Below are 12,809 nucleotides of genomic sequence, written 5' to 3'. Positions count from 1 at the left end.
TGGGTTTCTCGGGGCTAACTGAGGGACTGACCCAACCTCATCTACCTGCTGCAGGTCAACATTGGCCTGAGACAGAGCAAGTCACCAAAATCAAGGTGGCCCTATGATTCCCTGGAGATGAAGAGGAAGGAATCTAATGCATCAGCCCTCCTCCACCCAGCCCTGCCCTTTCTCACTGCTGTCTCTTGTAAAGCAATAACTACAGACACCAGGCTAATGAAATTAGCCCTAGAGCCCCATCGGGCTAATGCAATTACCAGCAGCAGCATATTCAAACAGCAGAACCACAAACACACCTGCAGTAACACAGCCTGCCCTCTTTTCTGCAGGCTTTCCCCATCTCTACCTGAGCCCTACAGCTGCCACCCAATGTGGGTCCCCTCCCAAGGTTCTGGAGGGCATGGGCCACCATTCCCAGAACCAGTCTGCTTCAGGGAGGGCACTGCTTACCTTGCAGAAAGCACAGTCCCATGCAGCCAAGAGCAGCCTCTGAGGGCAGATAATTCCCAGGCTGTTTGAACCCTGGGAGACCTTCAATTACCAGCACCATAATGAGGCCCTCAACCCTAATCAGAGGTGTCACCAAATCCTCTTATGCCTGCATAAGCACCTCCAGCAGCTTTGCTTGTTGCAGGACCCAGCTGCTCACTACTCCAGAGAATTATCTCCCCAGGCAGGCACCAGTGGTGGCACAAGCACATTTTGACACAGTTGCAGGTGAGATGCTGCCAGGCGCCAGTGCCAGATGACAAGGTGAGAGATACATGAGCAAGTCTTCTTCCCAGCCCAGAGGGCACCTGGAGATGCACTGGAATAGACAAACATTGCAAAATTGCTAGAAGAGGTATCTTAATGCTGGTGCTCCTTATCTGAGGTGCAAAGAGCAGGTTTGTATCTGTCTATTTCTGAAAATGTCATCTATACCATCAAGCCAAGCTCATTCTATAGGATGCTCCAAGAAACTTTTCAGCCACTATCTGTGGATGGCAGGTGACCCCGTCTCACTCCACTCCTCTGTGCTGGCACTTCTTCATGGGGCAACAGGCAGCTCCTTCTACACATCCGTTCTGACTCACGCTTTCTACTTCAACAATGCATTTTTTAATACCCTGCGAGAAGCAAAAACAACAGGTCCACTATAATGCCGAGATATCCTGAGGCAGAAAATCCATTCGGAGCCCAGCTAGAGAGAGTCAAGTCAATTAGACACTTTCTGGGGCATCAAGCTGCCAACAATCCCAGCCTTTGTAACAGTGAAGAATCACTGCCTATGTGCTTCCCCGCAACTCCCCCTTGCCAGAGCAGAAAGGTCAGCAGTGGTAGCGTCATGGAAAAGCATGCAGTATTCCTGGGAAGGTGGAACCAAAAGATAGCCATTTGGATCCTCTGGAAAATACTTTTTTTTGGTCAAAAGCATCCATTACTTTGGGTTGGGTTCACATGGGAATAAGCAAGCCCATAATACAGGAGATCTGTGCTACACCAGGTAGGGGTTTGGGAATGCATTGTATTGAGACACAATAGTTGAGTTAATCAACAGCTAGCTCAGGGTTTGGGAGCTCATCGCTCCCCCCCCCATTTTCACACAAGTCATTCCACCTTTTTAGCTTAAATGGAATAAAGGTCATAGAGACAAAAAAGGAACCACAATAGTGCAAACTTGGAGAGTCACACATCCCTCTGCACTTGAAGGTAAGCCCCTGACTTCTCTTGTCAGTGGTGCAAGGTAGCAAACTTGCTATAAATCTGGGCTATAAAACCCATATTCCAGGTTGGATGAGGACACAATGAAGCCAGAATTTCTGTGAGTAAGGGCTAAAGACACTCAGATCCAAAGGCAGGTCTCTGACCTTATGTCCAGAGGAGATTTTGGTGAGAAATAACACTCAGCTCTTAAAGTTAACCAGTGTGTCATTTAATGTTCAGCAAGGAGCTTTCAAAGGACAGGTGAAGAAAACATTCACTTGATACCTCCTTGATACCACCCTGCAAGCAAACTTTCCAGAGTGTCAGAAGACCTACAGGTTGTCATTTCAAAGCGAGCCCCTCTTTAACCCTGGTGTATACATGGTGTGAAGCTGAGATGTCTGCAAAATGCCTTGGAACAGCTATGTTCAAAGAAAGTTACACCCAGAAGACCAAGATGTCTTCATCTTCTAAAAAAAGAGTTCTCAGGGAAACCTTAGGAGACACAGCTCTTGCAACTGCCACGATTTTGCCATTTTCCCACAACAACCATTTCTCAGAGGAAATACTTCAACAGAAGATTGTTCCTTGACCAGGTTACCCTGCATTATTGCTTGCAAGGACAGGTACTCTAAAAAGAACCAAAATACCCACACCTTATTCACAAAAAATCTCTACTGATTTCAGGGCTTCTCTGACTACCCAGAAACAAACAACCTCAGTGAAACTCAGTTCCTTCATCTTTCTCTGCAGAAGTCATTTCAAAGAGCCTTTCTTTTTATTTATTTTCCTTCTGGATCCTGCTCTATTTGTCATTCTCTTTTGCTGGGAAACCTAGATTTCTGTGAGCCCACTATATTCCTTGGAAAGGGCCTGAGTTGGATGGCACAGAGCTGACAGGGGACAGCCCAGCCACATAAAGTATTTGCTGGACCTTGCATTGGACCTTGCATGACAGCCATGAGAGCTCAGCACAGGGTCTGGAAAGTCTTGTTACAGCACTACTCTGCACAAGGCCACAAAGACCTTTCACCTGCATGGAAAATGCTACAGTCTGTTGTGTAGCTGGGGCTTTGCTGCTACTCTCGCTTTGTGCATCCCCATGTTCATGCTTTTACATTTCTTCCAGCTTCAGCAAGTGCAAAACTCCAGAGACAACCTGTCAATCTCCATCACATTCAGCTGCCTTAGATGGTCTATTTATACCAGACAGGCAAACGCAGATATCTTGGAGTTCAAGGTAACAGGGGTTATTTCTGCTCTGAGTTGCACCTTTCTCAGGGGAGGGAGAATTGGAGGCATCCAACAGAAACAGCTTCACATCAGGACCTAGTACCAATACCTTCATGGCTGAGGGCACAGTAGCCATCACCAGCCACAGCCCAATACTCGAAATCCAGGCCACAGTAGCCTGGCCCTGAAAGCTCAGAAGGCTGATCTCTACCTTAACACACCTCATCTCAGACCCCTCTGAGACAGGAGATCAGCACATACCTTTGGATTTCTAACCCATGTTCTCTCCAAGCCAGCAAGGTCACAACTTCAAGCTTCCTCACAGTGCATTTCTCCACTGAGCACTGCCCGGATCTGGTGCGAGTGTCTGGCTGCACACTGTCACATTAATGCCACAGCAAAGGCTCCAGCTTTCACTGAATTATTCCTGTCTCTCCTGCACTTTTACATTTACAATGCAATGTGCTATCTGGCAGCCAGTGTATCTGACACAGGAAAAATCCTGCCTTATCAAGTTGGCCCATTACTATTCCTTAAAGAGATCTGAAGCTGAAGGCATTTACACCAGTTAGCACTTTGCATCACATGGCCACAGAGCTTTTGATCTGGACCAAGGGCCCAAAAGTCACATCTACCATATTGCCTAGGCACAGCTTCAGTCAGCAATTCCCAAGCAGTCTTCATGGTTTAGTCCTTGCTCCAGCAACAAGACATTTTCTATAAGTCACAGGGGTATAGTGGGGCTGCTGCCTTTTCACAGGATACTTGCAGCTTCTCAGGAGCCAGGCAGCTCATCTGGATCCCACCTCCACTTCACTTCTGCAGACACCACTGGCTCATTAACCATTTTTTAGTAGATTTCAGCCTAGTAGATGTCAGTAGATTTGATTCCATTAGGTAAGAGAGAAAGGAAATAAAATCCTAGCAAGGAGAGCAGTAAGGGAAATCAAAATTACTGCTAAAACCAGAGGGTCTGCTTGAAAGATGGAGAGGTAGGTTTCTCAGCGCTTTGCCGTCTCTGATGCTCAGACGTTATGTGTTTCTGTAATGACATGAACTTCCTGGGGATGGCTCTCCTGAGCAATACTGAGTTTCAGGCAAGTCCTGGGACAAATATTCTGATCCAGCAACCCCTGGCTAGCACTATTAATGCAGCAACCCAGCACACTGCAAGCCTCCAGCTCATACCTATAACACCTCTGAGTCACCAGTGGGTGGAAAACACGGGAAAAAAAACAACCAAACAATAAACCAGACCACATTTTTGTGCAGAGACACTCCCTGTGCTGCAAAAACATACCTATACAGCTTCTCCACAAATACCAGGCCCAGAGAAACAGCCTAGGCATGGCAACTGGAAGAAATGAAGCACTATCAAGTCTTGCTGCTCAAGCACGAGGTTCAAAATGCATTTAAGATGAACTGAAGCACAAACATACCCCTCATTAATGAGCTGTAAAAAAAAAAAAGGGCAGAAGGAGGGGTATACAAAGACCTCACCTCAGCTCTCACTGCCTCTGGCTCCACTAATGGCTCAGCCAACTCCACTCTTTATATGTCCCCTAAGCCATGCAGACTTCCACTTCACAGAAAACCAACAGGTTCCTTTTGTGATCATCTCCTTATAGATCCAACCAACATCAGTTCAAGACTCTGCCACCCTGGTTTGTTTGACATTCAGGGGACTGAACCATTTCTTTGCCTTTAACGGACAGTTACACCTCTCTCATCTTTTATAGCAGCTGTCCATCCCCTGGGACTCACTTTCCAGTGGCAGATGAAGGGAGACTAACACAATGTCAAACTCAGCCAAAATATTCTCCCATGAGATCAGTTTCTCTTAGTGTTTCCCTGCCGAAACTATTTAAAACCCTTCACCTCCCTGTGCAGCCTAGGGGCAGGTAAGGATCCAGCTAGAGGGAACATCGCTTTCCTCATCAATGCCCTCCATTGCCTTTCAAACAGATCATCTTCTCAAAAGCCACATGCTCCCCTGTACCAAATGGAAAATCCACTGGTATTTAAAGCCATGGGAGCATGAAAAAATTCCCTGTGCCTGAAAGAATGGAACAGCTCTAGATCAAGACAAGCACGGACCACACCACACGGAGCCAAGACAGCACAGCAGTGACAAGCAAGCACGTGAAGAATTTGCAGGAACGTGGAATGACATTTGCTGGCACTGTCAAATACCACCTCTCTGCATACCCAGTAGAAAGGGAGAGAAAGAAATGAGCACCTGCCCACATGTTTTGACCCTGTCCTTTTGAGCCTCTGAGCAGTAGGAGCAGCCTCTGCACAGCAGAAGCAAAAACATGGGATGATGTGGGCACAGCAATACATGTTTGAATACTGGCACTGTGCTGATGTACACTGACTTAAGTCAGCTTATTCAAGAAATCCCTGAAGATCCCAGGGCAGCTTCTCCAACATAGAGCTGTCTCCTCTGCTAACTAGACATAACCCAGTTGCAAAATTTGAGCCCAGTCCCTTTTCAGGTCTTAAAATTTCCAGACCAGCAGCACAGCCCCAATGACTAATCTATACGAGTAAATTCACCAACTCCAGGGTATGATCCAGCATCCTGCTGGCTAATAACTCAGTGCCTGGCATTGTCCATCAGATGGTTCCTGAGCGCAGTCTGGGAATCAGCACAGGTCAAGGATTGTTCCCACAGGAAACTCTGGACATTTAAGAGCCAAGACATACACACACAGTGTCAGTCTTCCTGGCTTATTTCACTAATAAGGCTTTTTAATCACAGCTATCTGCTATATCCCATGGTCCTGGAGACTAAAATCCAGGGCAGCAAAGACCCAACACTTCAAGCATCACAAAAATTGTGCAGGACACATCCCTCAGTGCCCTGGGTATTCCTTTGAATCCCCCTGGGCACCTGTGCCAGGTGGGAAAGCCTTCCAGGAAGGCTGCTCCCCCAAGATACGGGCTACTTCAAGCTCTCACAAGCAGAGAGGATCCAGGAGTTATGTTTACATACCATGCTTTAGCACACATAACCTCTAACCTAGGATGACACAGAAGCAAGGAAGATGAGTATTGATGAATACTCGTTCAGGTAAAACAGAAGAGCTAAAAGAGTCAGGGGCCTCAGATGACACCAATGGATACAGCTCTCTGACAAAACGCCATCCAATTTGCAATACCCAAGAGCTGTTCCATTTCATCTTTCTGGCTGGAAACCCAGTTATTGGTGCAGGCTGGCTCCCAGAATCCTGAGCAAGCCAACCCAAACCCAGCATCTTTCTCCAGGCTCTCCATTTTTCCCAGTCCTCCAGGAAGGCGTACCTTTCTGTGCATTCCTATCACCTCCAGACAAGAATCTCCCCAAACGTCCCCATTCCTGGCCTTTGAAAGAAGTCAGCAATAAGAAAAAGGTCATTTACATCCATCACAATGTATATGCAGTGAACATGGCGAGGACTGCCAGAGAATAACAGCACAGGGACCAGCCAGTGCTCTGCAGGGATGTTTGCGCAGATGTCACTACAGATTTTGGGGGCAGCTGGTCTTGGACCTGCACAGTTATCGCTGATGGAAAACGCCGAACACTTCAGGGCAGAGGCTGCCAGGAGGTACCTGCTGGAGGAAGATCACTCAAGCACACCCTGCTCCTACTTCCCCTGCATTCCCCCCACTTCCACCTTGCATTCACCATGTGCAAGATGGACCTTTGGCCTGGCTCTGCCTGGCTGCTTTTTACACCCGTGGGATGCTCTTACCCAGCCCACACAGCTCTGGCCTACCCCAAGTCCAAGTCCCAGCCTACACACAGGGGAAAAAAAATAAAAATAAAAAAATCATGGACGCAGACTCAACCCCCAACATCACCTTTTTTGGCCTGAAGAGGAAGGCAGCAAGGATGCAGGGATGTTTGATGCAAGATGTGATATGTGATCATTCCCTGCCATCCCAGGTTCTAAAGGGCTTTTGGCTCCCCATCCACCTGCTTGATCCCCAGCTGAGCAAGCTCAGCCACCCCCAGGGCACCTGCAGCCCTGTGCGTGCAGCCATAGACGGATGTCTCCATAGCCAGCACATCAGCCCTCCCCACGGGGTGACTCTCTGCATGAGCTATCTGTCAGGGCAGGGATCATCGCCCAGCTCAGAAACAGGGCTGAGCTCTTTCCAGCTCCCTCTGTACCATGGGTCAGCAGGGCTCAGATCCACGTGTGATGTGGGGAGAAGGCTGGCCAAGGCTGCCAAGTGGGACAGGCAGTTTTGCATCTCAAGTGCCCAAGGTGCAACTGTGGAGAAGTCTGTGCTGCCCAGGTGGTGACTTGCCAGGGGACAGGTCCACAAATGCACCCGCTTGTCCCTCAGCCGGGCTCAGGGCCCTGTTTCCCCACCCACAGCATTTGGAGGGGGAAACATTCACTGTATTCTGTGGCTATATGACCCTAAGAAAACCCATCCTAAAGGATGTGTCAGGCCCAGCCTGCCTGCAAGCTGCCATCCCACAAATGCAACCCCACTGCCTGGCTTGAAAACCTTCCCCGAGCACCCTGCTGTCCCCTCCTCACTTTGTGTATGCCTTTAACAGTTTGCTGGATGACCCACTGCAACAAAAATAACAAAGCTACAAAAGAAAAGGGGAAACAAATGCCATATTCTGCAGCAATTAGTGCTAAACAGGGGAAAGGGGAGCAGGGAATGAATGGACAATGGGGACGGCAGGGACACGGCAGTCCAGACCCGGCAGGCTGGGCACGAACTGTCCTCATGAGGCCGGGTCTGAGCCAGGGAGCAGCGAGCTGTATGTAAGGAAATGCAGTAAGATGAAAAGGAGTATTTAAACAATCACTGGGCAGTCCCCACAGGGCCTCCGTGTCTGCTTGGCTTCATCACAGAGTGTCCAGGGAAGAGCAGCTCCTGCTTTCCCCCCTCACCAAGTCCTTTCAGGTGGTGGGGGAGCTGGCAAGCTGTGGTGTGGTCTGCTTAGAAAGGAAGGAATCCATTAATCTCCCTGGTAATTACTGCCACATATGGATTTGCACAATTACACTTTGTTAATTGGTTATTACAGGCAAACCAGACTGGGCAGAACGGCTGGGCTTTTAACTCCTTCACTGCCCCCAGGGCCAGCCTCACACAGAGGCAGCCTTCCTCCCAAAATGCTGCTGTATCCTCCTGTAACCTTGCTGGTTCCTATGCCAAGGACCAGAAAGTATGGGCCCCAGCTCTTAGCCCAAGCCATCTTTCCTCTGATGCCATTCTTTTAGCTGGGGATCCCAAGGAGATGGACCCAAGGGGAAAAGAGTGAGCCTGGACCTCAAAACAGCCAAACTCCCTAGCTGATTCATTTGCTCTGGGTTGCAGCAGACATATCACATACTCCCCAGGGCGCTGAGGGACTGCAAACTCAGATCTTGTTTGTTTTTAGGAGACCCGGATTGCTTGTGCACTTCAACTTCATGCCCTCAAGCCCAGCAGGGTTGGTGCCAACGAGAGGAGAATCCACCCCTAAGTCTCCTTCAGTCTCTGAACACAGCTTCTGCAACTAGATTTTCAGTGTAATGATTCTCTTCATCAAAGCACTGAAAACAGATGCTTTACTGTAGTAATAAATATATACATAAATACAGTAATGTAACTCATGCCAAAAATTATAGCTAAAGCTCTTGTAAAAATCACACAGCATAGGACTTCTGACAGTTGGGTGTGGAGGCAGCCTGGCCTCCTCACACCACAGCTAACACCTCTGACACCCCTCACAGGAAATGGGCTATCCAGGACCTGGCCCCAAAATGTCTTGTTCAGGATCCAACAATGTTTCTGAAAAAAAACGAAGAAGAGGCAAGCCAAGGTGAGAGCAATTTCTGCCAGAATCATGTCAAAGGCTTCCTATTGAAAAGCCATGACAAGAAAGCAATCAAGAGCACTGCAAAAAACCAACAGGGAGGAGGGCCCATCTGAGGACAGAGCTGTGCTCAGCAGCCACCAACTCAAGCTCAGAGCAGGCATTGATATCTTGGCACGTCAGAGCCACCATAGTGCTACTTGGCTTTTTCAGGCGCACACCTATGTGATGCAGGGCACAGCAATGCACTGCTCCACCACACTGCCTCCGCCTCCCCCCAACCCTGATCCTGGAACATTCAGGTTTGCTCTCATTTATTACATTACTGCAGTTTCCTGGAGATTTCCCCTCTGCCATTACTGTCACATGTGGATGAACCTTGAGATATCACCCTGCCCTCCATCCTCCCCCTTCTCAAGGGCAGCCCAGCACACCTCCCTAGAGAGGCACCTCCTGCTTAGCAGTAGGCTATTGCTCAGCACAAGTAAGAGACTTAGGGGAAGACCAGAACATCACATACCTAGTGATGACTTTCAGCTCAACTCCTGAAACACCCCAGTAAGCTACTTTTCTACAGCAAGAGAAGATACTTCTAACACCAAACCCCCCTCCTAGCTTCACCCTCTCAGTAAAAAAGCCCCTGGGCAGCTCGACTTGGGTTTTCAGCTGAAGTGTAGATCAAGAGGAGACTCAAAACACTTTCAAAGAACAACCCCCACCCTTTTCACTACCGCTGTTACTGCAATAATGCCTCCTACAGCACTGTAGGTCTAGCCTAGAGAAAACCCCTTATCAGCTAATGTAAGGGCTTTTACTGTCTCCTCTCTGCTGGAAGGAGTAAGCCAGCAAGGAAGTCTTACCCCTAGAATGTCACTGGAGTTACACAAAAATTGCAGTAGAATTTGTTCCTGTTGTTTCAGTCACCTCTGATTTGCCAGCTCCCTGACTTCAGTGAAGAAGTTTCTTTCTCATGAAAAAACCACCTCCAAGAACCCTGTCTGAAGAGGGCCATCTCATCCATTGTAAAGGCAGCTTCTCCCAGCTCCCTGTAAGTGTTTCAGGTGTGCGTGAGCTTGTCTTTGAAGAACAGAAAGGCAGGCCAGCCCTGCACCCATGAAAGGTTGCTGATCTCTCCCATAAACCAATTGCCTCGGCAAAGTTCAGAATAAATCTTCAGATCTGTCAAAGGGAAGATCGGGCAGAACCTGCAACCGTGCTTAAAAAGGTCAGCTGGGAAAAGTCAGGATGCGAAGGATGCTCGCTTTATTGACAGATGCAGAGTGGAGGGGTCTAACCGGTGAGTACCTGCAAGCTGATTTTGGCAGCACATGCTAGACTTCAACTGGGCTCTGTTGGCTACAGCTGGCGACAAATCCTTTGCAGATCACTTCCAGACAACAAACAGAGTTTGGGGACTAGGACTTAAACTCAGTCTGAGGCTGAGCCCCAGGCAGAGATCTTATGCAGCCTTCCTTCGTCCTGAGGGATGAGAGAAGCCTGGCAGGATGGATGCCTTTCTGGCTGTCATGACCCAGATCGTCTTTTTAGATCTCTCAGACTAGAACAAAATTTTGTCTCTGTCCTTTACTTCCACACACACGTATCTGTCCAGGTTTCTGTAAGAAACAGAGCTGTGAGCATCCAGGCATTTGCCGGAGTTTCTCATGTACAAAGTGAGTCACCCCAGTAAAAAGCTAGAGAATCTTCCAGAACTGATGGAGTTTGACCCTGGGAGTACTTACAAAAAGAAAAAAAAAAAAAATAGATTTTTGAAACTTACAATGTGTCGCGGTTTAAGTACAGTCAGTAACTCAGAACCACATAGTCACTTGCTCACTCGCCCCTTTTCATCCCCCCTGCTCCCAAAGGGATGGGGAGGAGAATCAAAAGAATGTAACTCCCACAGGTTGAGATAAGAACACTCCAGTAACTAAGGTATAACACAAACCAATACTGCTACCACCAATAATAATAATGATAAGGAAAATAGCAAGGGAAGAGAATACAACCGCTCACCACCTCCCGACCGATACCCAGCAGGACCTGAGCAGTGATCTAGCCCTGCTGGGTAACTGCCCCCAGTTTATATACTGGCCATGACGTGCTGTGGTATGGAATACCTCTTTGGTCAGTTTGGGTCAGGTGTCCTGTCTCTGCTTCCTCCTGGCTTCCCCTCCTCCCTGGCAGAGCATGAGACTCAGAAAGTCCTTGGTCAGAGTAAGCATTACTGAGCAGCAACTAAAAACATCAGCATTATCAGCACTGTTCCCAGGCTGAAAGTCAAAAATACAGCATTGCACCAGCTATTAAGAAGGAGTAAAATGACTGCTACTGCTGAACCCAGGACACAATGATTCCTCTATTTCCCAGTTATGACATGGGTTCTGCCAACGTGGAAATGCACTAGCCATGGTCTGTGCAGCAGATGGAAGGGACACAGAGAGAAGGAGAAAGCAACTTCACTGCAAGCCCAAATGCTTACCTACTGCCTGCTACTTTATCAGCTGCCTACCTGTTCGCATCCAGTTAACATCTCCTGGTCTTCTGGGAGCAATCCCTGCCCTCTCTACAGTCCCTCCAGCTCTCTGATCTGCTCAAGACAGCTGGGTTTCAATTCCCAGGGTTCATCCCCTGGTGCAAAAGTTACTTTGCATCCAACTAGATCAATTCCAGTGTTGTGCCACTGGTTTATGTGATATACAGGAATCAGACAAATAGTGTATCAGCTGATACTAATCAAACTTTATATAGGTATGGATATGTGACATATTTACTAAGAAAGCAGCAAGAGAAGCTGCTGCTTAAAACTTTATGTGACTTGGAAATATAAAAAGGTAAATATATTCCTTTTTATCACAATATTTCATACATATATGCTCATATGCAGCAGAGGTAGTGAAACACTGGCACAGGTCAAAACACATTGGGTCAGGTCAAAACACAAACTAGGTCCAAACAGATCTGAAATTAGACAATTATAGTATTTTCCCACTTGAATTCTCTCACTCTGTACATACACACACGTACTAAATATATTTGACAAAATCGGTATTTACCCAGGAGAGTTTTTGGAGGAACATCGCTTTTAAGAAGTATTATTCCCATGGAAAATTATTGACGAGCTTTACATGTATCTTCCACTGTCTTTTTTTAACTTTTATTAGCTGATCCCCAGAACACCTTTAGTATACGCCATCACAACTCTCACCTGTAAATACAGTATCCCTTTCCGCACTCTGAACACTTTTCTTTCCCTCCATTGTGGGAGGAAAGCACGGACTCATAGAAAACAGGTCCGGAAGAGACCTGCAAGCTCATCTTGGCCATCTTCCTGTCCTAAATCAAATCAGAGACAAAGCTGCCACTCCTGTGAAATAGCTTTTCCCAGTGTCTAAACTGAACTTTCTCTCCTGCAATGGAGAGCACAGCACAGTGCTACACTCCCATAAAGGCTCTGTTCAGCCAGCACCTATTCCTATAGCAGTAGCATGCCCAGGAGGCTGGGCAACCCCTATGGCTCTTGGCATGTGGCAATGGCCACAGCGGTGTCTACCACCCCTCCACGCAGCTGCCCCGCCTGCAGCTGAGCCCACACTGCTGCTCAGCACAGCCGATCTGCACAGGGTCAGGGGAAGGACTTACAGAAGTGAGGGAAGGAGCCCGTCTCCAGGGAATAAGACTGTGTGCCCAGCTGCATTTCCAACCGGTGTCCTGTCTCTTCAGCAGACTCAACCATGAAGGGAGGTTTGGGATCAGCTGTCTCAGCCCTGCTGGCCTGTTGGAGGAAGAAATGACTGTTTACATGTTACAAAGAAGCATCCTCTCAATCTGTCCTAAGTTACAAATTTACCTCCCAGACCTTGACCAGGGCTGGGGTTTCCTGTGTTTGCTGTTTGGGCTCCTGTCTCTCTGGAAAGCGGGAGATGTTGCAATGCCAAGGGGAAGGGCTGGCTGCACAGGCTGCCTGCAAAAGGCCCTGCAAGGCAAAGGAGTTGGTCTGAAATGCCTGGGCTGGAAAGTGTCTCCTGGAAGTGATTTCTTTTCTAATTCCAGCTCCTAAAGGAATTAAACC

At 48.0% G+C, this 12,809-nt stretch overlaps 1 protein-coding gene across 3 annotated transcripts in view; it reads right to left on the bottom strand.

Annotated features, from left to right (window-relative positions):
• RXRG (retinoid X receptor gamma) overlaps positions 1-12,564 on the bottom strand; it is a 38,336-nt gene extending 25,772 nt beyond the window's left edge. Inside the window, exon 1 of one of the 3 annotated variants that reach the window (XM_057427363.1) lies at positions 12,380-12,564. In XM_057427363.1, the coding sequence (XP_057283346.1) occupies positions 12,380-12,473 (94 nt within the window). In that variant the 5' untranslated portion in view covers positions 12,474-12,564. Of the gene's footprint in view, positions 1-45; positions 150-450; positions 571-12,379 lie in introns of those variants that run through there. The other 2 variants (XM_057427362.1, XM_057427367.1) reach the window with 2 other exon arrangements.
• Positions 12,565-12,809: the final 245 nt, after the last annotated feature.

This window comes from Pezoporus wallicus, unplaced genomic scaffold (assembly GCF_028554395.1).
Source record: "Pezoporus wallicus isolate ANWC-B61680 ecotype Strahan unplaced genomic scaffold, APGP_CSIRO_Pwel_v1 scaffold_7107, whole genome shotgun sequence".
Classification (NCBI taxonomy): domain Eukaryota; kingdom Metazoa; phylum Chordata; class Aves; order Psittaciformes; family Psittacidae; genus Pezoporus; species Pezoporus wallicus.
This window is presented reverse-complemented; position numbering and strand designations above follow the sequence as displayed.